This window comes from Sorex fumeus, unplaced genomic scaffold (assembly GCF_029834395.1).
Source record: "Sorex fumeus unplaced genomic scaffold, SorFum_2.1 ptg000151l, whole genome shotgun sequence".
Taxonomy (NCBI): Eukaryota; Metazoa; Chordata; class Mammalia; order Eulipotyphla; family Soricidae; genus Sorex; species Sorex fumeus.
Window position 1 is genome coordinate 2,317,106 of NW_026606208.1, and position 25,514 is coordinate 2,342,619.

The 25,514-nt window shown below is 45.5% G+C and overlaps 1 protein-coding gene across 1 annotated transcript in view; it reads left to right on the forward strand.

Annotated features, from left to right (window-relative positions):
* The first annotated feature begins 1,118 nt into the window (after positions 1-1,118).
* CDH20 (cadherin 20) overlaps positions 1,119-25,514 on the forward strand; it is a 64,426-nt gene continuing 40,030 nt past the window's right edge. The window contains exons 1-5 of the mRNA XM_056106963.1: positions 1,119-1,448; positions 13,465-13,759; positions 14,953-15,072; positions 17,946-18,113; positions 23,347-23,534. Of these exons, the coding sequence (XP_055962938.1) occupies positions 1,203-1,448; positions 13,465-13,759; positions 14,953-15,072; positions 17,946-18,113; positions 23,347-23,534 (1,017 nt within the window). The 5' untranslated portion in view covers positions 1,119-1,202. The remainder of the gene's footprint in view (positions 1,449-13,464; positions 13,760-14,952; positions 15,073-17,945; positions 18,114-23,346; positions 23,535-25,514) is intronic.

The window sequence follows — 25,514 nt, forward strand, 5'->3', positions numbered from 1 at the left end:
ATCCCCAAATAGACACATTTATTCTGAGACGATGTCAGAGGTTCTCTGCATTAACTATTAAAATATTAAGTCCACGGCAGACATTTCAACTGTTAGGACAGAGGGCCATGAGCACTGTGGCACTTCATTAAGTAAAGGAAGAAAAGGTTGATGAGGTCATCAGCCAGGAGTGAGGTCACCAGCTAATCTGACTTCAGAACAACCTAAGATGTTGGTCTGATTGATAAAAAGGTGTCCCAAGGGTTGAAGTCTATATCCCTTTGCCCAAGTCTCTCAGATTGGGGGGAGGGGGGAGGGGGGCAATGTTGGCTGGACTCTCTTAGCTTGCTCCTGGAAGTGTGTCACTAATAGCACTTAAAAGTCCACTGTGAATGATATCATGATTAACTGGTGATTCAAATCCTAGAGAGGTCACATTAACAGCCCCTATCAGTACCTCAGCGCTGAAGCAGTAGAGTGTGAAACTCAAATGCAGCTCAGAGAATGACTGAAGTCAAAAGTGATTCATTGCTGCTTACAAACAAAGCCCAAGCCTCCTCCTATTATCAGTAACAGGCGGGGAGGCACAGGATTGTTGTGGGAAATTTTTAAAAAAGTGTGTTCTTTTGTTTTATTAAGCGAACCAAGAAAAGCAGTTGAGCTAATGAAAATATTAGTTATTAGCTGTAACTTTTGGAAATGAATGCTATTTCTAAGAGTTTGAGAGTCTGTCTCGTCATAAATATTTCCAAGAGCTTGCTATGAATTCGAACCAATCAATAATATAGCATAACCCTTCAGCTACATTGCCAGGGGAGAGGAAATTTATTTACTAGTTTTATTTCCACTGAAATCCATAGGCAAAGGTCTAGAATTGATTAGCGCGCAAGAGGTTGTCTTCTGTTTCATCAAAATGTTTTTGTCTCCGCCAACGTTTCTAAAGCATGTTATGACTCTTTAACTCATTGAGCAGAATATTTACTAACGTTTCTTAAGAACTTGCTAGAAGCCCACCGCAAAGAACCTGTCATCACACACTCTTTTCCTTAACTTGACAGGAAGTGAACTTCAAGAGGATCAATCTGAATCAGAATCTCTTTGGGGCCACGGAAGGACCCGGTTACCAGAGTAGTTTTGTTTTGTTTTGTTTACATTTGGAGAAGACGCCCAGTTCCAAGCAACTACACCAGCCTGTCCTTTCCTTTCTGAAAACCTGGCATCCCATGTGGATTTCTGGTAGAATGATCAATGCAAAGAGCTGGCTTACACTTGGCATGTCCTTGTGTTTCTGGGGCTTGATGGATCTTACCACGGCGGTTCTCTCAGGCACCCCTTCCCCGCGAGGCAGCTTGGAAGCGCTCCTGTCAGACAAGCCACTGGCACATTCGAGAACCAAGAGGAGCTGGGTTTGGAACCAGTTTTTTGTTCTGGAAGAGTACACGGGAACTGACCCTTTGTATGTCGGCAAGGTAAGGACTGCCCGGGAGTGACGGTGTCTGGTGTTGGGTACGGAAATTGTACGGGACAATGAGTTGGCTGTGAGGGGACCCTCCCTGGACCCTCAACCCCTCCTGAACAGTTGTCACTGGTGATATCTCATTTCCCAGCTAGTTGAAATTTCATTTCTACTTTGTCAGATACCAGTTGGAAAGAGTTCTCCCCTCGTTTCGGCCTCTGTTCTGAGTAGGGAAACAGAGGAATTGGAGTTTGGAGAAAATCGCCTTGGAGCCTGGTTTCCTCTGCAGGCCCAGAGGCACCAGCTTTGAGTGACAGGGGTGTGGAGAAAGAAATGCCAAAATGCAAAGGGGGAGCGCTGGAGGTTTTCTTGATTATTGGTTGGATCTCTCCCTTTCATCCTCCCCCATCCCCCCAAGGCATTTCTGCAGGTATTGCCTGAGGTCTAAATCTAATGATGGGCAAGAAAGGGCGGGTGGGGTGGAGAATAGAACATCATTCATTTCAGAGGATCCGAGTCGGTGCTTTAGGACAGTTGGAGACAATCAATGAATATATTCATAAACTTTATACTTGAACTGCCTTGATTTATCTATCATCGTTTCGTTTCTCCATCCTGGCTTTCTCCCGTGTTTACTTTATTCGGCTGTTAATCAGAGACCATTTTGTGAAAGCAACCAAGTGAGCGAAATGGGAAACAAAGAGCTAATTAGAAAATAAATTATTCATTCAGATGATAACTTGAACACTTGCTTAGCACAGGAGCTAAGAGCGGAAACCCAACTCTTCCGATGGTTTCTCGTGGCTTTGGAGGGGTCACTATGCCCCCTTAGCCCTGGCTCCATCTGTGCTGAACAGGAAATGATGTTTTCTCAAGAGTGGCCATCCACTAAAGCCCCAGCCTCGCACCCAGCACTTCTTAGCTCAGCATCTAATGTGTCTCCCTGTCATGGTACTCGACTGTGATTTTAGGACCCTCAGCATCAAGCAGCTCCTAGGCCCAAGGTTCCCTTTGTGGACCCACCACCAGCCATCACCTTGGACACTGCTGACTGCTCTCTTGCCCCTAACTCAGTTTCCCCTCTCAACTCCATGACCCTCCCTCTCACGTGCTTCCCCTATCCTGCTCAGCCTCTTGCTGATCCAACGCACCAGCACACCCCAATTGTGGGTGACCTATAAACTTCTCTCCACTCGCTCACTGTGGTTCCATCACCACCCCTAAACGTGGGTTTAGTCACCCCTAAACCCACCATTCATCGCAGCCTCCTTCTCTGGCTCTTACGACTCATGGTGTTTTGGGCACAGAGACCCTCCAGCGCTGCTGAGAACTCCATGTTTCTGCCTACTGCCTCTCCCAAAGGTAGCAGATCGGGTGAAGTGGTTTCTCCCTCCCAAACCGAGTCAGCTTCCCTCTTGCCTTAGCACGCCATTTCCCCATTCCTAATGCCAGGGTTCAGCCTGCCTTCCATTTCTCTTGCCTCTCTGCCCTTGGCATTCTCTCTCCTGCAAATTCTGTTAGTCCTATGCCCAAATCAGTCCCCGGTCTCTCCCTTCTCTCATCTCCAGTCCTACCACTACACACACACACACACACACACACACACACACACACACACACAGGCAGATACCAAACTCCTCGCTGGTCTCCTTGTTCCCATTGAGACTTGTTTCCCATGTATTCTCTCCTTGTCTTTTAACTGGAGGTCAAGCCAGGTCCCTCTGTGTCCAACCCTCCGTGTCTTCCTTTTCCTCTGAATCATCCCTATGCACAACTAACAAGGCTGGTCTCCTATGACCCTGCCAGTTTCCCTGCCTGTGCCACTTTCTCCTTTACCCCGCTCCAGGGACACAACCTTCTAGCACTTGCTCACAATTGCCAAGCTTTGCTTATTGTTCCCCAGAATTAAGTGCCCGTCCCTGGCTTGTTTCGTGTGCCTCCACGATCTGCATCGTGGCTTCCGGGACCCTTCTCTCGGGTTCACGCTCACCACCATTCATTTTTCTCACGGTTCAAGTCAGAACCTACATGTTCTCTGGATATGAGCACCGTCTGGAGCCCGAGACTTGATTGCAAAATTGCAAACGCACTATGGGAAGGTTGTGGCTTCCACGTTCTCTCCCAGGCTGTATCTGCCACGTGGAATTTGCTCAGAGATATGTTAATGTATGAGTCCATTGTGGTATAATTTTGATTTAAAAACCTAACATATGTCAAGGGCTTAAACACAGTGCCTGGGCTAGAGTAAGGACTTAATAAATATTCGTCTTTAGGAGTAACAGTAATCGAAGCAGTAATCTGAACAGTAGCAGCAGTAGTACTAGTAGAGCTGCCATCCAAAAGGAGCGAGAGAACAAAAGGGAATGTCCTGCCACAGAGGCAGGGTGGGATGGGGGAATAGGGAGTGGGTGGGATACTGGGATCAGTGGTGGTGGAAAATGGACACTACAGAAAGAGAGGGATAGACATAAAAAGATTGCATTCATCTGGGGAACATAAAGTAACAAAATAGGAGATTAATACCCAAGAATAGCCGAGATCAGTACCAGGAGGATTACGCCGTGGCTTAGAGGCCAGCTGGGCATTCTAGGGGAAAGGGCAGCTCAGATAGAGAAGGGAGCACCAAATAAAGGGTGTTTGGAGGATCCTCCCAGGAGGGGAGATGCATGTTGAAAGTAGACTATGGACTTAACATGATTGCCACTCAATGCCTCTTTTGCAGACCACAACACCCAAAAGGAGAGAGAGAATACAGGGGATTGCCCTGCCACAGAGGCAAGGTGGGATGGGGGGATGGGGGGGTGGGAGGGATATTATCCATGGTGGTGGAAAATGGGCACTGGTGGAGGGATGGGTACTCGATCATTGTGTAATTGAAAACCAAGCACAAAAATGTGTAAGTCTACAACTGTACCTCATGGTGTTTCACTAATAAAAAGGGGGGGGGGGGGAATAGTAGAGCTGTCGTGTTCACAGTACCAGCACTAGCAGTGTAGGGAGTCCATTATGGGGTTTAAGCAGCTCAGAACTGCATCTACTCTTGGTGTAGCTGGGCCAGAGCAACATACAGCAGGGAGAGCACTTGCCTTGCATGCTGACCTGGGTTCGATTCCCAACACCCCATAGGGTCCCCCGATCCCTGCCAGGGTAACTTCTGAGCACAGAACTAGGAGTAAACTGTGAGCACTGCTGAGTGTGGCCCCAAACTGAAAAGTTCAAAAAGCAAACAACCAACCAGGAAAACAATGCGGCCACAGCTCTCTTACCCTCAACCTGCCAGTTTTCTCTGACTTTCTTTCTCTCTTTCTCCTCCCTTCATGCACAAGCAGTCATCACAGCCTCTCTCTCTCTCTCTCTCTCTCTCTCTCTCTCTCTCTCTCTCTCTCTCTCTCTCTGCCAGCCCCTCAGATTCGCCACGTCCTCTCCTGCTGTCGCTCTGTTCTCCATGATTAGGTCAACTGAGCAGGAGTGCCTCCTCTCCTTGGATTGGCTCTTCCCGTCCCTCCCCAGGGCTCAGGACACTGCCCTCCTTGAGGTGTCCTTTCTAGTCCGTCACTCCCCTGATGCAGCCGATGCTGAGCCCCAGAACTGGTCAGCGCTGCACATATGGAGCTCAAGTGCTTCCAAAATTGGATCCTCCTCACCCTCCCAGGATGGGAGAAGCATGCTGAAAGTAGACTAGAGACCAAACATGACTATAGACCACAACACCCAAAAGGAGAGCGAGAACAAAAGGGAATGCCCTGCCACAGAGGCAGAGTGGGATTGGGGGAGGGGAGGGATACTGGGACCTGTTGTGGTGGAAAATGGGCACTGGTGGAGGGATGGGTCATTGTATAATTGAAATCCAAGCACCAAAATTTTTAAGTCTACAAGTATACCTCATGGTGTTTCACTAATAAAATTTTTTTAAAAAAAAATTGGATCCTCCTCTCTGATCCAGTCCTTGCGTGTGATCTAGTTCTGATCCCACCCGAGCTAGGTCTCCTTATGGGTCTTGATACACGTTTGCTCCCACCCCAGAAGGACGCTTGGCCTTCCCAGGACACGCTGTCACCTTCCCTCTTAAATTGCACTCGAGTTCCCCATGGCTTTAACCCAAAAAAGCATTTTCTAGAGAAACATTTCTTCTCCCTATGCAGAACTTTAAAGACTTCTAGCTACTTTAATATTTGTAAAATATTCCTTCCAACTAGTGATGGTATGAATATTTGGGCTAAAGGGGTTAGGGAGATAGTTCTGTGGCCAAGGCACTTGTCTTATATGCAGCTGACCCAGATTCAATCCCGGACACTCCACAGGGTCCCCCAAGCCCTGCCCAGGAGTGATCTCTGGGCACTGGGTCAGAAGAACCCCTAAGCACAGAAGGCTTGAGCAAAAAACAAAAGGAAGGAGTGAGGAAGGAAGGAGGGAGGGAGGGAGGGAGGGAGGGAGGGAGGGAGGGAGGGAGGGAGGGAGGAGGGGTAGGAGGGAGGGAGGGAGAGAGGGAGGGAGGGGAGGAGGGAGGGAAGGAGGGAGGGAAGGAAGGAAGGAAGGAAGGAAGGAAGGAAGGAAGGAAGGAAGGAAGGAAGGAAGGAAGGAAGGAAGGAAGGAAATGCTTGGCTAAGTTGCTAAAGTGGCTACACTGCTACAATCCATTTCAGGAGATGTGTTTGTATCAGTAGCCGCTCTGTGTGCCTTCCTTTGGCGCTTTCCCTGCACCCCCCCCCCATTCCCCACCTCCAGTCCCAGGCCAGAGTCTGGGCCCAGCACAGACGCAGAGCACAGCGGGTAGGGAGAGAGCGGGGAGCGCGCCAGGACGTCTGCCTGGAGCCGACGGTTCCATCCGCCCGTGCTGGGAGGTTGAGCGTGATTCACGCGCTCAGACAACAGCCTCAGGACTTGGCTCACGGAGCTTGCGTGTGTTGCCACAGTTGCCCAGACGGCAGCAGGAGCAGCCCAGATGGAAACGCACACTAAAATCCGACGCTGGCGCCGCGGGTGGGACTCTCCCTGGCCCCGCGACACCGCCACGGCTCCCGCATAGCCCCGAGGACGAGGACGGAGGATAGAATCCGGGATGGAATCGATGCTGACTGCATCCTGGCCTTAGAGCCCCGAGCTGTGTGCGCTCTTGTGGTACCCGGGAACCTGCGCCTCCCCACAGCCAGCGGTCCAGCCCAGCCCCAGCGAGCAGAGCGCTCACTTTCCACCCGAACTGGGTGCATTTAGTCCCGCATGGAGATTATTTCACGCTCGGGGGCCCAGACACTTGCCTCTTTACTTCCATCTGAAAGAGAATCCACCTGCCTTTCACTCCTTTCCCCTTGGGGCACTCAGCTTGTCACCTTGAGCTCCTGGAAGATGTCTGTTTGGAGAGCCTGCCCCAGTATTTACTTATCTCAGAGAGGAATGTGGCAACAATTATCAGCTGTAATTGGTATGGCCTTATAAAATCCACACTGGGCTTTCCCAGACCGGGCAGAGAGGCTGGAGCTAGATTCTATTGACATATGCAAAGAGGCGGGTGCAGGGAGCCGGTGCTGGCTCCAGGACGCACAGTTCCAAGTCACTCTGAGGTTAACAGCTACACAGAAGCTAGCGAACCACAAATTGCACTCACTTACTGCACTCCCCAAGTCAGGCGAGGCACTGTGAAAGATGACAGGAGAAGGGTGAAAAATCACCCTGGTTTGGAAAATCCTCAATCAACCCAGATTTTTCTTAATCTGCATTTGCTTGTCATTACTCCTTCGGGAGAAGACCTTCCGAACTAAAAAAAGTGGGTGAGGTAGAATATCCACCTGCCTTATTTTGTCTAGGATATTGGGGAGGTAGGGGGTGCGTCTTCCCACTCCTTACGGAAATAGCGCTGCCAGCTCCGTTCCAGATGCTCCTTACCTTCTTTGGAGTCGCTGCGGTTCAGTCAGCGTGAGCGGAACTCAATGTGGAGAAATATAGCACAAGTTTCCATTAAACTGCCAATGTGTTGAATGACTTAGAGAAAAGCTGTTAATGTCTCCTTTGCAAGTCTCGTGACCAAATGTATTTTTCCCTGGCTTGTAAAACCCGAAATGTGCATCTCCGCATCTCTCGTTTTGGCATTCGTCTTTCTCTATGTCCACTCCACCTGGTGGCACTGGGGCAGAGACCCTGCAAGCCTCAGTGTCTTTTTTACAACAAGTCCCCACTGGAGAAAGGGAGTGGAATGTTCTAGAGGGATAACCAGATGCAAGAGGAGGAATAAGGGGCCCTGGTCCCTTGACCTGGCCAACAAAAGCTCCAGTATTCGGCTTCTTTCTGCATTCCTGACACCAGCCTCCACAGACCCCTAAGATTATCAGCACCAGAGGAAGCATCGCCTTCTCAGAGCCAAGCCCAGGGACCCTCCTCTGAGCTCTTGACTTCCCACCATTCCCTCTTCAGGGCTTTCAGGCCAGAACTCCTCCAGGCATTCAAATTCCAGCAGCCCCAACATCTTCTACAAACCCAGCCCAAGGGGCGCCTGCAGCTTCCTAGAGCTAATTAATATCTCTGCTCCCTCAAGGTTCCCTTACGCCTTCTGAGGTTTCCCTATTAACTTTTCTGCTAGAGTGACTGCTTCATGTCTGGTTTCCGCACTAGATGCTGAGCTGATAGCATTGCATCCCTCAGAACTCACGTCTGTGTAAGCAGATCCAGCCTCATCAGGGCTGAAACTCTGCCTGTTCGTTAGACATCTCTCCTGTCTGTCTTCTGATAACCTCTAACTTTCTCTTCCTTTCCCTTCCCTTCCCCTTTTCTTCTTACGTACACACACACACACACACACACACACACACACACACACATACACACACACTGAGAGAGAGAGAGAGAGAGAGAGAGAGAGAGAGAGAGAGAGAGAGAGAGAAGATGCTTGCGGATTCTTTTTTGTTAGTTTTTATTAGTGAAACACCATGAGGTACAGTTATAGACTTACAAATTTTTGTGTTTGGGTTTCAATTATACAATGATCAAATACCCATCCCTCCACCAGTGTTCATTTACCACCACCACAGATCCCAGTATCCCTCCCACCCCCCAACCCCCCATCCCACCCTGCCTCTGTGGCAGGGCATTCCCTTTTGTTCTCTCTCTCCTTTTGGATGCGGTGGTTTGCAAAAGAGTCATCGAGTGTCAATCATGTTCGGTCTATAGTCTACTTTCAGCATGCATCTCCCATTCTGGGAGGATCCTCCCAACACCCTTTACTTGGTGCTCCCTTCTCTATCTGAGCTTGCAGATTCTTTACCAGCACAGGGGCCATGATTTCACAAGAGGTGTTAACCCTCATTAGACCCCCTACACCATTCTTTTAGCTAAACTTTACTGAACATTTACTACACCTGAGGACCCACAGGAAGATGAAATCCACATGTTTCTGACTCCAAGAACCTCAAGGACATTTTCCAATACTCACAGAAACAAATACAGAGGCTTTGAGAGTCGGCCACACCCCATTTGACATGGGCCAGGTGGGCCAGGTGGGACTCAATGCCCAGAAGCAACCTTTCCCAGAGCAGCGAATTCTAGAGTGGCCTCTGTTGCATTGCAAGTGCCCTCCTCGGGCAGCGCACCTAACCTGGGGTGATCGCGGCATGTTTGACTTTTTTGAAGGTTTATTAGGCAACACATTCTAGATGGTAAATAGAACACCTTGAAGCAATACTGGGAACCTTTTTTTTTCTTTTTTTAAAATTTATTTTTTAAAGAATCACCGTGAGATACAGTTATAGACTTACAAACTTTCGTGATTACATTTCAGTCATACAATGTTCGGGTACCCATCCCTCCACCAGTGCCCATTCTCCACCACCAATGTTCCCAGTATCCCTCCCACTACCCCCCACCCCATCTCCCATCTGCCACCTCTGTGGCAGGCACATTCCCTTTTATTCTCTCTCCTTCTGGGTGTTATGGTTTGTAATACAAGCACTAAGTGGCCATCATGTTTGATCCATAGTCTACTTTCAGCATGCATCTCCCATCCCGAGGGAGCCCACCACGCATCATTTACTTAGTGGGCCCTTCTCTAGCCAAGCTTGGGCATGTTCTTTACATTAGCTTCTATTCTTTCTTTTCCCCATAATCTGCCATACCCTAATTTAATCTATCTCATCCCAAGTAAAAGTCACCTGTGGCATGCCTACAAATTTTGCCTCGTATAGAACATATATGAGCACACATATATTTTATATACATTCCTTATACATAAAGTATATGCCTTTTTTCACTAAAAAGGTCTTTTTTTTTTTTCATTAAAAAGCATCCTGTCTTTACTTCCTAGTTTTATGACTGCCTAAAAACCCATTTCCCAATGAAAATAATTTTCATTCCTTTGTGACCTGGTTTGATGAATGACTTTTTAAATTCTATGCCGAAATGACATGCTTTTTAAACTGCATAAATAGAAGATTAGGGATGGTGGGTAGGGAATAATATTATACATATAATACAGAAAGTTATATGGAATTAGGAAATATAAGAGCTTCGTGTTCTAAATAGAGTGTTTTAAGTTAAAAATTTGCAGCTTCTCTTGGTCAACTTTATTCTCTTAGTTCCCCTTTCTAGAGAAGACACAACCAGCTTCCTCTCACCAGCAAAATCATTGACTGAGTGGGTGGACTGGGAGTCCTTCTGAGGTCTGCTCAAAGCTGACCACAACCTCCAAGTGCACCGTGACCTGAGGATGCTGTGAGCATATTTTCCAATATCTTCTTCAGACTTGGGCTATTAACCCTCCAAATTACACTCTGAAACATTTCAAGCAGCCTCCACCTCTGGCCAGTACAGATAAGTCAACACGTTGCCTTTGCCTTCTCTGCTGCTCTCCTGACACCTGAGGGAACAGGGAAGAACGGGGTGCGCTAACACCCTTTTCTCTATGCACACTTATCATCATCATAATCGGACCCATTTATAGTGTTCCTATTATTGGAAAGCCTGTGCGGGGTGCTTTACATACATTAATTTCTAACGACCCTGGCAACTCTTCAAAATAAGTATTCATATTGTTATCTGCATTTATAGTATGAGGAATCTGAGAGTTGCAAACATCCATTTCTCAAGGGCACCTGGTTTGTCATGATCCCGTCATGACTGGGACAGACACACTGACTTTCCCAGGAGAATTCTTTTTTTTTTTTTTTCCAGTGGAACACCATGAGGTACAGTTGTAGATTTACAAATTTTTGTGCTTGGGTTTCGATTATACAATGATCAAGTACCCATCCCTCCACCAGTGCCCATTTTCCACCACCATGGATCCCAGTATCCCTCCCACCCCCATCCCCCCATCCTACCCTGCCTCTGTGGCAGGGCATTCCCTTTTGTTCTCTCTCTCCTTTTGGGTGTTGTGGTCTCCCAGGAGAATTCTAACCCTGAATGTCTGTTGCAGACACCAAACTTTCTGAAGCTTTCCACTGGACTAATCAAAGGCTGAACAACCCAGGCCACCTGGGATGACCAAGTAGCACCACTTGTTGCTTTGTCTTCTTCAGAGAAAGGTTGCTCCGCAGAAATCGCACACACCTTGAGCACTTTTCATGTGCATTCACTGTCTATAATTAAAGATGCAGACTTCATTTCAGGGATAAAAATGACAGTAATCCCTGGTCTCTTTCTGACAGCTTTGCTAAGTCATATGGAAGGAGATGGAGTGGGATCAGGAAGTACAAGCTTCCTGTCAAGTACAACTTGGAACGAACTTGGTTTTTTTGTTTTGTTTTGTTTATGTTTTTTAATTTTTTAATGAAATACCATGAGCTACAATTACAGACTGACACACTTTTGTGATAATGTTTGAGTCATACAGTGGTCGAGTACCCATTCCTCCACCAGTGCCCATTCTCCACCACCAATGTTCCCAGGACCCCCTACCAACCCCCGCCTCTGTGGCAGGTACATTCCCTCTTATTCTCTCCTTTCGGGTGTTATAGTTCGCAATACAGGTACTAAGTGACCATCATGTTCAGTCTATAGTCTACATTCAGCACACATCTCCCATCCCAAGCAAGTCCTCCAAGCACCCTTTACTTGGTGTTCCCTTCTCTATCTCAGTTGCCTTTTCCTCCAGCATGTGAGGCCGGCCTCCAAGCCGCAGAGGAATCCTCCTAGTCCTTATCGCTACTATCCTTGGGTGTTGTATTATACATATATAATATATCTCATTATGTTACTTTATATTTTGAAAGAACTTGGAACTTAAGTACAAGCTTATTCCAAGCTCAAGCATCCACGTACACATTTGAGTCCTTCAACCGTAAGCCCAGGAACTGGTCCCACTACGGTGAGCCCTCCTGCCATACAGAGAGTAACAGCAGAAGTGAACGTCCACACTGACCCTGACAGAAGCAAGCTCCATCCAGTCTACAAGGAGCAGAAGCTGCGAGGCCATGGAGACCTCTCAGTGCTCGGGGTTTCTAGCCTCATGCCCATCATCTATGTTTGTTGGTATTTTGTTTTGTTTTGTTTTATTTAGTAAATCAAAAACTTATTCATGATTGGGTTTTCAGGCATGCAATGTTCCAACACCAGTCCCTTTGCTAGTTTCCTCTTTCCTCCACCAATGCCCCCTCCCCCGTATCCCACCTACCCACCAGGCTGCTGCTATGAGAGGCACTTTTATAGGTACACATACATGTATGTATCTATATATCTCTATCTATATATGTGTGTATATATTTATATATATACATATATGTGTGTATATATATGTGTGTGTGTGTATATATATATATATATATATAAAACTTTTGGGGCTGGAGCAATAGCACAGCAGGTAGGGCGTTTTGCCTTGCACGCAGCCAACCTGGGTTTGATTCCCAGCATCCCATATGGTCCCCCAAGCACCACCAGGGGTAATTCCTGAGTGCAGAGCCAGGAGTAACCAAAAAGCTTCCCCCCCCCCAAAGAAAAACTTTTGGCCTGTGATTTACAACACTGTTACTGATATACTGAGCACCTTTCAGCTCTCTCTCTTTCTGGTGTACCACTTTCATCCACCACTTTTGTGGTGTTCTTGTCCCTGTCCTAACTCCCACCAACCCCATGGCAAGCTTTCTACTGAAGACCAGTCCTCAATTACTTTAATAGTAATTGCTTCAACAGTAATCCTCTTTGGGCATATGTTAGTCCCCGACTATGTTTCTTTGTAATCTATTTATTTGCCATTTCATCAGCTTCCACCCAACTTGAATTACCATAAAGTTCTTGAAATTCAAAAATCTTCCCTTAACATCAAACACCATAAAATGTTTAGGCATCTCCATTTCTGGATGGAAATGCTGAGCTCTCCTCTATTAGACGGACTCCTTTTCTTGCTTTAGATAGTAAAACTTTACAGGATGTCTGTTTTCCGTACTCCCCAGGGTGAAGAATTAAAACACAGTAGGAAGTTCAGGATAATGGATGTCATGTGGAGAAACTCTGATTCATAAAGCTATGATATTTTTCCTTGATAGAATCATGCTAGTATTTTGTAGATAAACATTAAACATGTGAACAGGTGGGAAATTTTTTCTGTTCAAAAGGAAGTCATAACCAGTCATCTGTTCTCGGGTACTTGGGTTGTTTCTATATTCTGGCTATTGTGAACAGTGCTGCAATGAACATAGGTGCAGATGTCATTTCTACTGCGCTTATTGCACCCTTGGGATATATTCCCAGAAGTGGTATTGCGGGGTAGGAGATGTGTACTGAAAGTAGACAAAGGACCAAACGTGATAACCTCTCAGTATCTGTATTCAAACCATAATGCCCCAAAGTAGAGAGAAAGTATAGGGCAAATTGTCTGCCATAAAGGCAGGGGGAGGGCTGGAAAGGGGGGTATACATTGGTGGTGGAGAATGTGCACTGTGGAGGGATGGATGTTTGATCAGTTGTATGATAGAAACTCAAACATGAAAGCTTATAACTGTATCTCATGGTGATTCAATAAAAAAAAAAAAAAAGAAATTTGGGCCATACTGAATACCCACTGATTTCAAATGTGTTCGTATCTATAACAAATTTGACTCTGTCCCCCCCAGCTCCATTCAGACATGGACAGAGGGGATGGGTCCATCAAATATATCCTCTCTGGAGAAGGCGCAGGCATCGTATTTACCATCGACGACACCACGGGAGATATCCATGCCATTCAGAGGCTCGACCGGGAGGAGAGGTCCCAGTACACACTAAGGGCTCAAGCCCTCGACAGGCGGACAGGCCGGCCCATGGAGCCCGAGTCCGAGTTCATCATCAAAATCCAGGATATCAATGACAACGAGCCCAAGTTCCTGGATGGACCTTATGTCGCCACCGTACCGGAAATGTCACCAGTGGGTAAGGTGGAAGTCACCAGGCTCCTCCAACAATGGCTCCCCCATCACCACCCGCCCTACCTCCATCTGTAACAGAAGAGAACTTGCAATCTGACAAAGAAATCATAAAGCAGAACCCAAAATGTCCATAGTCAATATAAAATAACATAATATGAGATTGACACCCAAGGACAGTAGACACAGGGCCAGGAATATTGCCCTATAGTTGGAAGTCTGCTTCATGAGCTGGGGGAGGAGGCAGCTGGAATAGAGAAGGGGTCACGAAGACAATGATGGTTGAAGGAATCGTTCGGGATGGGAGATGTGTGCTTTTTAGATAAAGGACCAAACATGATGGCCTCTCAGTCTCTGTATTGCAAACCCTAATGCCCAAAAACAGAGAGTATGGGGAAAATTGTCAGCATGGAGGCAGAGGGAGGGTGGGAAAGGGGGGGTATCCTGGGGACATTGGTGGTGGAAAATGTGCTTTTCCAAAGGTGGAGGGATGGGTGTTTGATCATTGCATGATTGAAACTCAAACATTAAAGCTTGTAACTGTAGCTCATAGTGATTCAATTAAAAAAAAAAAAGAAAAAGAAAAAAATGTCCATAGGCAGGCAGGAAGCAACTTAGACATTGTAACCTGCTGCATAAAAGAAAATTAAAAAAAAAAATGAAGCAGGTTGCCATAAGCCTGGTATTGACATTCAATTCTGCTTCTTAAAAACAAAAACTGAGAGGCAGGTATTTCCTCCATAAGGAGCGGCATTTTTGTTTTATCAAAAGAGCAAATAACCCTAAGGCTGTGCTGTCTTTACTGGTTATTAAGGAGGTAAAACACAGGGCTGGAGAGAGAGCACACAGGTGAGGCTCTTGCCTTGCATGCAACCAATCCGGATTCATGCCTGGCACCCCATAGGGTCCCCTGCCTCCACCAGGAGTGATACCTGAGCTTAGAGCCAGGAGTAAGTCTGAGCACAGTCAGGTGTGGCCCCCCCAAAAGAATAAACAACAACAACAATAACAAAAATAATTCAAAACACAAATATTTGGCCCCACTACATGATACAAGATAGAAATGACAAAAGCTCCCCTCCCAAGGGGCAGTGCTGAGAAGTAACTCTAACATCAGGGTGGATGCTGATTGCCCCTTCACAACGGTACCCCCCTCCCACTGACAACTGGCCTGAACCGGTTTCCACTCTGTCTCCTCAGGGACCTCTGTCATCCAGGTGACGGCCACCGATGCCGACGACCCAACCTACGGGAACAGTGCCCGGGTCGTGTACAGCATCCTCCAGGGCCAGCCCTATTTTTCCGTGGACTCCAAAACAGGTATTTGATGCAACGGTCAAGTAAGCAGTGTTTGGTTTATTCCCCAACTGCTCCCTCGGAGAGATCAGTTTCCCCTTTTCACTCCCAGGAGTGTACTGGCCCCAGAAGATGGTGACAAACATTAAGAGATTAAGAGAGCAAACCAGCACTCCCTTGCCGGCTGGTCTGAGAGCAGCATCTGTGTTTAAGAGGTGGAGAAGCTCCAATGGGGCCCGGGGTCAGAGGGCAAAGAACTGGCAACCCCCACGGACCTCCTCAATAACTGTTCAAAAATTCTTGCAATTGCATTTACTCCTGGGGATTAAGGCCCATGGTCCCCACCCTCCTCGCCCAAAGACCAGAGAAGATTGACACATGAACCCGTTTCACTAGAGAACTAGAACCATTGATTTTGACATGGGTCAAGACTTCAGGGAATCACACGGTTCATCCTCGTTCTCTCCCTTTCTGGGCACGGGGAAATGGCGCTGGACCCAGACAAAGCCCATCTCATTGTCCCCATGTCCCCCGACACTTGGTCTGATGCTGTTTCACTGGGACACCCAGTCTAAGCAGAACAACGGGTGCTAAGAAAGGTTTTGAGAAGCGGCTGGAGGGTGGCCTAGAACCTGGGTGTGCCCCCTTTCCCACCAAAGACAGTGACTGGAAAGTCTGAGGCAGAGGAGAACTTCGAGAACCTGGATTGGTAAGGAGCAGCTCGGCAGAGAAATAGAAACCAATAGATTTGATGTTTGCATTTTTTTCTTTGGTTTTTATTTTCATTTTTACACCAGAACTGGGAGGACAGCATTCATCTCACATCCGTGAAGCACCTCAGAGACTTGTGGGTTGGGCAGAGCGAATTTTCTATCCGTGTCTTTTAGTACTTGTGCCAGGATTTCTCCCTCGTAAAATACTTCCATGAACATTTCCAAATTTGTGCTTGGCAGTCATCTTCTGATCTGGCCAAATACCTGGAAATATTATTATTCCCGTTTTTGCACACAGGAACACTGAGGACCTAGGAGTCATTAACACACATCTTGAATAAAGACACAAACAGTTACAGAGATGAAAAGCCAGTGGGGACACTCAAAGTCACTTCTTTACAGAAGGAGGGAAAAATACACTGCTATCAGCATCCTAATAGAATTTTTTCCAGAAGTCCTAGAGGAAACCAGGCGTTCAGAAAAGTGCATCATAAAAGTCAAAGTCACAGGTGAGGGACTATAAATTAGGACAGAGAAAGGGATGAAACCGCGCTTAGGGACTTCTATAAAATAGTAACTTTAACTATCTTACAACCGGGGAAAGGGAGGCCAGCGGAACCCTCCGGGAGGAAGGTACAGCGGGGAAGAAGGGAATGTGTCCTTTTCTCCCCAGACAAACTTTACATTATTTTGACAGCTCCCAGCGGGCATCTTTACTTTTAGGGTCAAAAATACATTTTTTTAAAAATCGTTATTGTTATATCCAGAAGGCATTTAAAAAAAAAAAAAGAAAATGCTGCCTGTTTCCTTGAGAATGTTGTGCCGATAATGTAATAAGATACATTGTAGCACGCAGCTGAAGACAGCTTTGTGGGTCTAGGTGCTTCCTTTGTCAAGCAAAAGGTCCAGGTTCTGCGGGATTATAAACTCACAGAAAAAAAAAATCCTTTGCTGGTGTCTGGCACTCATCTTTTCCCAGAGGGAGGTGCAACTTTATCACACATCCTTGGCAGGGTCAGGACAGCTTCTGGCCACAGGAAGGGGTACAGAATCTCACCCCTCTCCTGCCTAAATGAAGCCCCATCCCTTAATGCTGCATTGACAAGGCTGCTTGCTGGAGTGAGTTCCTCCCTTAACTTGGGGGAAATAAACAGTTCCCTGGGCTGTCTTCCCCGGCTCCCTGGCTCCCGGGATTCAAGGAAACAGAGAGGCTATCAGGACAGATCAAACCTGAGAGGATGCACAGCCACAGCAAAAGCCAATCAGAATTCCCAGCCTGCCTGCAGGTACCGGGATGGCAGGGGAGGAGCAGCCTAGGACCGAGGCATGCACGCTACTGGGGCTCCGGGGGCCGAAAAAAAGAAAGAGCTGGCGGAGAATCACCCCAAATCACAGATTCGTAAACACACGACGCTTTGTTTTCTCGCCCCCCACCCCCCACCCCCACTCCGGGTCCGGTTTTCTTGGCGCTGGGTCGGCCTGCAATCACCTTGGGCCGCCGTGCAGGTCTGCCAGAGAACCATGCTGCCACCTCCTGTTCATTCTCGGTACTGCCGTCAAGGGAGTCCCAGCCGGGCTGCTTTAACTTAACCGTTTTAAGACCAGCACCTTCCCTCAATGGTTGGAATCAACCACAAGTGTGTAGGGGACGGAGGTTGGGTAAGATAGAGCAGGGACCAGGATGGCAATAATAGCTGAAAATGATCAAGTTGGACAAGAACGGAGTGTTAAAAGAGAAACTTTCAGTATCTGCGTTGCAAACCACAATGCCCGAAAGGAGGGGGTGAGGAGAGAGAGAGACAGAGACAGAAAGAGAGAAAGAGAGAGAAAGTGTCTGCCAGAGAGGCAGGCTGGGGGAGAAGGAGATGGGAGGGAAATTGGAGACACTGGTGCTGGGAAATGTGCATTGGTGGAGGGATGGGTGTTGGAACACTATGTAACTGAAACCTAACCATGAACAGCTCTGTAAAGATCTATCTTACAGTAATTCAACAATAAAATCTTTAAAAATAAATAAAATTAAAAGACTAGAACCTTCCCCAGTCCCACCAAGCTGGGCTTAAACAGGGGTGGCATAAGCAACGCCAAGACTCTGCCCAGGAGCTCCAAGAAGGACCCCGAAGCCCGTCCCCCAAACTGGACTGTGCCTTTGTTCCTCAAAACCAAGTGTTTTCTGTCGTGCAGGCGTTATCAGGACAGCCCTCATGAACATGGACCGAGAAGCCAAAGAATACTACGAAGTCATTGTACAGGCCAAGGACATGGGCGGGCAGCTCGGAGGGTTGGCCGGGACCACCACCGTCAACATCACCCTGTCGGATGTCAACGACAACCCGCCCCGCTTTCCCCAGAGTGAGTGTCTGGCCCGTGGAGTGGGGTCGCAGGTCCCCAAGGCAGAGCTGGGGAGCAGGGGGGCTCAATCCGAGTGCTCTTAAGCCCCCTAATCCACAGCTTCCTTTGCTGAACTTGACCACGCAGCTTACACATCACCTTTTCCCCTTCTGGTGCCCCAGATTCTTCTAGAAGTAAACCGGTGCTTCTCACCTTTTCTGTTGTTCGTTTCATTTTCCTCACCCTAAAGACGTCTTCTCAACTGCTTTTCTTGCTCACCATTGATTGTCAGTCACTCCCTGCCATAAAAAATAGATACTAAGGAAGGATTAAGATTTGATTGAAGCTTAGGGACCTCTGTGTCTGTGTATGTGTGTACTGTGAGAGAAAGAGAGAGAGACAGAGAGAGAGAGAGAGTCTTAGAGGCAATATTGTGTGTATGTGTGTGTAAGTGTGTGTGTACTGAGTCTTAGAGACAACATTGTGTGTGTTTGTACTGCAAGAGAGAAAGTCTTAAAGACAATGTTGTGTGTGTATACTGAAAGAGAATCTGAGGCAAAGTTCTGTATGTGTGCGTGTGTACTGCAAGAGAGTCTTAGAGACAATGTTGTGTCTGCGTGTATGTGTGTGTACTGAGAGTCTTAGAGACAAGGTTGTGTGTGTGTGTGTGTGTGTGTGTGTTTCTTTTTTTGCCCTCTCGGGGGCGACCTTGCCCCATTAAGAATGCAGGAGGGGATCAGGTCTAGGGAATGTGGAGACTCTCCTGATCTCCTTAACCCATGAATGCACAGGTAAGTAAAGACTGTCCAAGATGGGCCCCAGGTGCTTGGAACCCATGACCCCATGACCTTCAGATTTGAAATCCATGCTGGGAGGAGGGAGAGTGTACAGACACTGCCCTCAGCAAAAGATAACCGAGAAGCAATATTTGCCATGCCAACTGGTTAGCACTGAATGAAGCCTTCCCAATAAGCTGAGATGAAGGGAGGCGTCAGAGCAGGATGAAAATTCAGCCAAGCGCTGAAGAACGCAAATAAGTCAAATAAGCAAAAGGGTATCACTCCATGAGGGGGGTGCTATTCATTCATTTGGAAAACACTTGTTTCAGTTACCAGCTCAAATATGGAAGGTAGGGCAGCGTAGAATGCCAAACCTCTGCTCTCCTAGAGATCATTTGAGATGTAGGAAAGAATAAAGATGCACCTTTACATCCAAAGATACCCAATATTTATCTAATGGGAGTTGTTGGGAAAAAAACAAGAGGTAAAGAAAATCAAATGGGTTGCTGTGTGGATGATGGGCAGTGGAAGTACAGAAGCGGTCACTGGAAGCTGTTAGTGTTCTCTAGATTTGAACTGTCAGGACTTAAGGAACTAAAAGGCAGGAGTGTCGTGATACACATAAAAACATGCATTTCTCCCTGATGATTTCTTAGCTTCGAGATACAGGACAGAGGGTGGAATCAGATGGCCACCGAGTCAGAGTAGGATTAGATCTCAGTGACAGGCAGTGAGTGAACTGTGCTGGTAGGGGAAGAAGCGTAGAGGAAGTCGGGGCAAAGCAGCAAGAAGACGACCTCAGAGTTGAATATGAAGGGGGAGCATGAGGGCCTGACCCCAAGGCCTTAGGATGGTGGGATTACAGAGCTATCACTATAATTGTGAAATCAAGCCCAGGAGCAGGAGTAAAATTTTTGAAAACATCAGTAAGGTTGGGGGGAAAAAATTGAGAACATGAAAAAATGTAACCAGGAAAATTAGCATTGTAGCACTGTCCTCCCGTTGTTCATCGATTTGCTCGAGCGGGCCCAGTAACATCTCCACTATGAGACTTGTTGTTACTGTGTTTGGCATATCGAATATGTCACAAGGAGCTTGCCAGGCTTTGCCGTGCGGGCAAGATACTCTCTGTAGCTTGCCCGGCTCTCCGAAAAGACTATTAAACTACATAGAGCCAATCGAGGTTATCTGGTGATTAATGGTTATATTTTGAGTCTGACCAAATCAGATCATTGATTTGATCGGTATAAATACTGGGAGAGCTCAACCTTTTCTATATGCCTGATAAATACAAGCCTCCCTGAGAGTACCTGAAACACAAAGGCAGCACACTAGGAAGGGGTTCACAGTGGCACAAGACACCGTAGGAAGCTAAGTTATTGGTTTTGCAATGCAGAAGAGTCGTGCATCGTGGAACCATTTATGAAGTACCATTTTGATTGGGTTCTTATTGCTTTGTTGACCCTCTGGTTCCCTCCTTGTTACTTCATGAACAAAGCTTATATTGTACATATTGGAGATTCTTAAAATCCTTCAACTAGCCAATTTGGCTTTCATAATTTGTCAAGAGATGGTAACTGTGATGAAAGTAGAAAAGACAGAAATTTCAAGTTATCACATAAGCTCATAAAAATATAGATCCTTGAATAAGGTTATGTTGTTATAACTCTGATGAGAAAAAATAGAATCCCAACTTCATAAGAAAAAAATATATAGCCAATGTTGAACAAAATGAGCTTATTTAAAGACCTACTTCATGTTATTTTGCTTAAAGGCACAGTTTTCAAGAATTTTCAATGGAATTGGACATACTGTAGAAAAGTCATTTCACCCTAAAAATAGTATAACAGAATACAGTGAAAGTGGATTTTCACAAACCAACACATTTATACCATCCTAAAGCAAACATTTTCAATTGTCACTTTTTAGAAATAATAAAAACTCTGGGAGAGCAAGAAAGCATCCAAGCAACTATTAGACTGCCAAGAATGAAGATGTAAATATCAAAAAAGCCATCTACCTCAAAACATTTTCTGTATATTATCCTTAAGGATCATTAGTTTTAGATTTGGAAAACGCTCTATCTCACCATTAAATATTTCCCCATCTATTTCTTATTACTAAGTTTATACGGTATTATTATTCCATAAGCCTACAATATTAGCCTCATATGCATTTGTTGTTTGGGGGAGGGGTGGCTTTTAGATTCACTGGCCAGTGCTCAGGGGCTCTGGGATCAATCCCTCTGGCCTCTGGAGGGTCAGGTGGGTTGTTGAACCCAGATCCCTGCATCAAAGCAAGTGTTCCAGACCTTTGAGCTCTCTCCTTGGGCCCCTCTTCTGCATTAGTAATTTTTTGATTCTTCATCTGGGGTTCCATTGTATTTCTTTTTCATTAATACTGCTATAATAAACTATGGAATGTGGACAAAATGACATACTATTTTATATTGAATAAACACAGTCACTGGTGATGGGACAACATTTAATGAAATATCAAGATCTCGGGCTATTTATTTTTGTTTTTAAAAACTTTTTTATTGAATCACCAGGAGTTATACAGTTACAAACTTGTTCATGACTGAGTTTCAGTCATGCTATGTTGCAAAACCCATCCCTTAACCAGTGTGCATTTCCCACCACCAATGTCCCCAGTTTCTCTCTGGCTCCATCCAGCCTGCCTCTAATGGCAGGCCTCTCTCTTTCTCTCTCCTTTCTCTCTCTCTCTCCTCTCTCTCTCTCCCACCCCCCTTCTGGGAATTATGGTTTGCGATATAGGTCCTAAAGGATTATCATCTTTATCTCCTTTCAGCACTCAGTTCTTGTCCATAGTAATCATTTCCAACTATCATTGTCGTAGTGGTCCCTTCTCTATCCTAATTGCTCTCATCCCCCTCAACACCCCTACAACTTGTGGCAAGTTTCCAACCATGGACCAGTTTTCCTGACCCTTGTTTCTGCTGTCCTTAGGTCGATTCACTTCTAATATTTTTCTAATATAATGCAGCACATGAAGACATTGTCTCCATATGTTTGTTTAATCCTAGAATGCACTGTTCCTGGAGTGGATAAAATTGCAGGTGGATACTTCTTTTCCCCTAAAAGTTACTGTAGCAAAATCTAATCTGTCAACAGTTTGGGAAGTGAATGGGGAAAGGATCATGAAATCCAAGTGCCTGCAAGGTCATATAGACATTAACACTTTGGTAGCTCGTATTTCTGAAGGAAAAGTATCATTCCTTCTGTGCAAGGGAAGGAGGGATTGTGCTGTGAGCTGGCTGGAGGCTGTCAGACTTCTCAAATCTTTATGAAACTCAACTCCTCACATACCAGGCTTCTCTGTTGCTTACAATGCATATTAGAATAAAAGGGATCATGTCAATACTGAAAATGCGATTGTAAGTCACATTATGATTGACAAAATAACGAGTAACTTTGAAAACTTGAGCCCCAGGGAAGGTGAGGCAGCAAAGATACAACTTTGGAGCCAAAAATGAACTAATTTCATTGTGAAATCGAGATAGCAAATTGAAAATGAGGGTATGGCTAGCTCTTATCTTACCTATGTGAGAACACTTTGGATGTTCTATTCTAGAACAAAAGAGCAGAAAAAAAGCGCAGGTCTGTCCACAGAGACCCAGGAACATAAACACAGTAATGGGCCACTCATGGAGTTGATGGCTCTTGCTCTGCAGGACCATTCCTACAATAGAGTCCCTGGTCACCATTAAATTTGGAGATATTATGTCCATAAATATGGATACCTAGCACCTGGCCAAGCCATGGAGGAAAACACAAGGATTTGCAATGTGAGCAGAATAAGTACATCATTATCTCAGTGGTATGCTAGCTTTCTCAGAAGAAATTAACATTTGGGGAAATGGTTCCATACAAAGGAAATGAGGTACTTCCTACAACTCAGAATGGAAATTCACTAAGAAGAGAAATATTTAGTTTTTTCTCCTTCCTACCCTTAGGACTGGGCTGGAGAGATAGCATGGCGGGTAGGGTGTTTGCCTTGCACGAGGCCGACCCAGCCGACCCATGTTCGAGTCCTCTGCCCCTCTCGGAGAGCCTGACAAGCTACCGAGAGTATCTTGCCCACATAGCAAACCCTGACAAGCTACCTGTAACGTATTCAATATGTCAAATACAGTAACAAGTGTCACAATGGAGCCGTTACTGATGCCCACTCGAGCAAATTGATGAACAACGGGAGGACAGTGACAGTGACAGTGACCCTTAGGATTATAATCAAACTATTTTGACCTCTCCTTACCAAACACGTAGTTCAGGCTTCGAATCATTTGTTCAACCTCTTTGATTGCTGGTGTTCATCAATTGAACTCGGAATTTAATTGTTAAATTTTAGGGAGAAAGATGTTTTGCTAAGCATGCCTGATGTGATGTGATACTGTTGACATGTATTTCATGATGAAGATGACCAAGAATGGCCATTCTACCCTTTGTTCCCAGAGCATTATCAAATGAGTGTCTTGGAATCAGCTCCAGTGAGCTCCACTGTAGGGAGAGTATTTGCCAAGGACTTGGACGAAGGCATCAATGCCGAGATGAAGTACACTATTGTGGATGGAGATGGTGCTGATGCTTTTGACATTAACACAGATCCCAACTTCCAAGTTGGCATCATCACCGTCAAGAAGGTAATCTCACTCATTTTTGCAATGTTTTTCATTTTTGTGAAGATTCTGAATATATGTGAGCTGTTTGTTACTAAGGGCTAGAGTACTACTGATATAATATATATATATACATATACATATAAGTATATATGGGCTGGAGTGATAGCACAGTGGGTAGGGCGTTTGCCTTGCATGCAGCCAACATGGCTGACCTGAGTTTGATTCCTCCACCCCTCTCGGAGAGCCCAGCAAGCTGCCGAGAGTATCTTGCCCACACGGCAAAGCCTGGCAAGCTACCCATGGTGTATTCGATATGCCAAACACAGTAGCAAGTCTCACAATGTTACTGGGCCTGCTCGAGCAAATCGATGAACAACAGGAGGACAGTGACAGTGAGATAGATAGATAGATAGATAGATAGATAGATAGATAGATAGATAGATATACATTGCTTCAAATTTAACAAATGCTCTTTTTTATTATTAAAAAAAAATACTCTGCTCTGGGCAGAATAGATAGCCTGAAGGGCTGGGCACATGCTATGCATGCAGGAGGCCCAAGTTCAAATCCCAGCACTAAACAATCCCCTGAGCACAGCCAGGAGTGTCTCCTGAGCACAGAGCTGGGAGCAGCCCTCAGATATCACCAGTCATACCCTCCACACTCACAAAACACTCTTGGGCTAGGGGATTTAGCTTAGTAGTACAGCGCTTGAATTCTGTGTGTGTGTGAGGTCCTGAGTTCAATCCCCAACACTGAAAATAATTACAAATAGAAATGTTAAAAAATAAACAAAAACTCTTACTCCTTTTGCTTACATGGAAACATGGGAACCATTGTGCATGAAAGGTCAACATTTTACAGATGAGGTATCAGGTCTGGAAAAAATATATATAGTATAACTGTCGTTTACATGACTAGCTCACTACTTAGCCACTTAAAAAATTCTTGTAGCTTAATTCTCTAATGATGCTAATGACTTGATCAATATTTGCGTTTGAAAGCACTCATTTTTTACCATAGTGTGCCATAATATCAATAAAACATGCCATAATATCACTCGTGAATCAATAAATAACATGCAAAGACCTTTTAATTGCTACTTGAAGATCCATAGATGCTAATTAGACTTGGAAAAGCTTTATCAAAGATAGCTGCTGAGTATTGAAACGTCTTTGCTTCATAAATTACAAAATTTTCTGAAAATAACCTCTCCACTTTTTCAGTGACATAAAGCACATGTGGTTGTACTAAGCTGGAAGAGATGACATTTTAAAAATTGAAGTTCTAATATCCTAATAAATCTACATTCAATTAGAAAACATTAATTCAAAATTCACTGACTTATTCTTCTATCTCTATTTTAAATATTTCATATCCTGAAACGTTTTAAATTATTCATTTAACAGGTATGTGCGGAGTACCTACCTATGTGTCAGTACTATTCCAGGCTTCTAATTTACAGTAAAACAATGAACATCTTGGAGATAGATATAGGAGTTAAGTAGATACAGAGATTGTACAGGAGTTAAGGTGCTAGTCTTGCATACAGCCAACCCCATTTGAATCCCTGGTACCTCATAAGGTCCCTACAGCATCCCCAAGAGTGATCCCTAAATGCACAGTCTGGAGTACAGTCCCAGAGCTCCACTGGGTGTATCCAAAAGAAAAAAAAAAACTCTGCCGCCATGGAACTTGCATTCTGAATATCAGGAAGAAAACAATCGATAGCAAAAAGTCAATAAGATAGTGTATAACAGAAAGTGCTAAGTGCTGTGAGGGTGGATAGAAAAATAGAAAAGACCATCTGAGAAAGGTTGTTGGGTTCTTAGCATCACAGAGAGTGGCAGCTATGTAAGGACTTCAGTGGACGTATTCACCACATTGAAATGGTCCTCTGAATGATGTTCAGTGGAAATTAGATGTGGAAGCCCTAAAGATTAAAGATGGGGAACAGTACAATTAGGGAATAACTTCAAGCAGAGATTCAGTACAAGGGTC